General features: G+C 62.0%; 1 protein-coding gene across 1 annotated transcript in view; it reads left to right on the top strand.

Moving 5' to 3' along the window:
* CRTAC1 (cartilage acidic protein 1) overlaps positions 1–1,946 on the top strand; it is a gene marked incomplete at both ends in the record, with an annotated part of 3,805 nt that overhangs the window by 553 nt on the left and 1,306 nt on the right. Inside the window, 4 exons of the mRNA XM_009697491.1 lie at positions 65–199; positions 467–612; positions 802–938; positions 1,591–1,673. Coding sequence (XP_009695793.1) covers positions 65–199; positions 467–612; positions 802–938; positions 1,591–1,673 — 501 coding nt within the window. The remainder of the gene's footprint in view (positions 1–64; positions 200–466; positions 613–801; positions 939–1,590; positions 1,674–1,946) is intronic.

Raw genomic sequence — 1,946 nt, 5'->3', positions numbered from 1 at the left:
CGGGCACAAACTCCCCTGGGGCAGGGCACCAGCTGTCCCCTCACCCTCAGGCTGCTGTCCCCAGGGGGCCGTGGGGTGGCTGTGGGCCCCATCCTGAGTGACAGCGCCTCTGACATATTCTGCGGCAACGAGAACAGCCCCAATTTCCTCTTCCGCAACTTGGGGGATGGGACGTACCAGGATATGGCAGCTACTGTGGGTGAGTAAGGGGAGCTATGGGGAGGACCCAGGCATTGGGGACCTCAGGGCAGGGCTGGTTTTGCCTGTCCCTGCCTGCATGGGCTGGGTGGGTGGAGGTACAGCCCTGGGTACCACTGGGGTGGTTGAGGTGCACCAGGGCATCCGTTGGTGCAGGGATGCAGCACTGCGTGGGGAGGACCCATCTGGGGACCGTGCAGTGCATCCCAGGGAGATGGAGGCAGGGAAGGGGTCCTGTTTCCCCCCCCATCCCCTTGTGGCTCCCCAGGGCTGGATGACCCCTACCAGCACGGACGTGGTGTGGCACTGGCTGACTTCAACCGTGATGGCCGGGTGGACATTGTCTACGGCAACTGGAACGGGCCACACCGCCTCTACCTGCAGAGCGGGGCCCCTGGGCACGTCCGATTCCGGGTGAGGCCTGGGATTGGGACCCTCATGCTGCTAGCTTTGCCTCTGAGCCTCCTTGGCCAGGGGTCCGGCTTCACCATGATTTGGCTTTGAGCCCCTCTTACCAGTGAGGAGGGGACCCGAAGCACCAAAGCAGGACCCAGTGTCCCACTCCCCGTGCCTGTTGTCACCCCGTGCCCATCCCTTGCGCAGGACATTGCCACCCCCAAGTTCTCCATGCCATCCCCTGTCCGCACTGTCATCGCAGCTGACTTTGACAATGACCAGGAGCTGGAGGTTTTCTTCAACAACATCGCTTACCGTGGCTCCTCTGCCAACCGCCTCTTCCGGTAGGAGCCTGGCGGGGACCGGGGGACTGGGGCAGCCTGCACCCCATTGTGGGGGCCCAAGCAGCCCTTGCAGTGCAGCCAGGCTCACAGGTCTCCTCTCCAGCTGTGCCGCTGCTTGGGCTCGCTGATAAAAGGCATCGTGACTGAGCCCTTCCCGATGTCATTACCAGTTGCTGCGATCGTGCCTGCAGCAGCCCCTGGGGTCCCCAGCACCGCTGATTATCAGCAGTGTGGAAGCTTGTTCATGGCTCCTGTTAATTGTGGGGGGTCAATTCCTTATTACTGGTGTGTGAGATGGTGGGAGCTGGTTGTCAACCTGTTGCCAGCACCTGTGGGTGGGTGGAGGGCAGTGGTATGGTGGGGTAGGGGGGTCTCTGGTCCCAGAGGGATGCAGCAGTGTTTGGAGATGGTGTTGCTGCTCCACAGTTCAGACCCACAAAAGCCAGACTCTCGTGACATCCCTGTGACCCCTTCATGGAGCAGAGATGTGAGATGGTAACAGGCAGGGGCAGGTCCTGTTCCCCCATCCACCCTGCATGGCCACTGGGGCTGTCACCTCTCTACCATGCTGCTGTGGGAGGGGACAGGCACTTCCCGGGAAGGTGTTGGGGACCGCAGGGGCTGGCACTAATGCCCTGTCTGTGCTCGGCAGGCTCATCCGCAGGGAACACTCAGACCCCATTGTGGAAGAGCTGAATCCGGGGGACGCGCTGGAGCCTGAGGGACGAGGCACAGGTGGGGCCCATGCCAGGGGTGTGCCACAGCACCGCTTGGCACCCTTTATGCCTGGGGATGCTGTGTGCTTGGCTGAGTCACCTGCCTGCTCCCCACCAGCATCCTGGAGCCCACATCACCCAGGAGCGGCTCCATGCTTTCTTGTTTTACTTATAACCTGTTAATGGTGCTGTCTCCAGTTGTTCCCCAGGTCTCTGCTGCTTCCTGGGTGCCCACTGTTCCAAGCCAACCGCTGCATTTGGGAGGGGGCCAGGCAGCCTCCTGTGTCCCACA

This window comes from Cariama cristata, unplaced genomic scaffold (genome assembly GCF_000690535.1).
Source record: "Cariama cristata isolate BGI_N322 unplaced genomic scaffold, ASM69053v1 scaffold24273, whole genome shotgun sequence".
In the NCBI taxonomy this organism is placed as follows: domain Eukaryota; kingdom Metazoa; phylum Chordata; class Aves; order Cariamiformes; family Cariamidae; genus Cariama; species Cariama cristata.
Note: the sequence above shows the minus strand (reverse complement) of the source record. Positions and strands in the feature narration are given on the sequence as shown.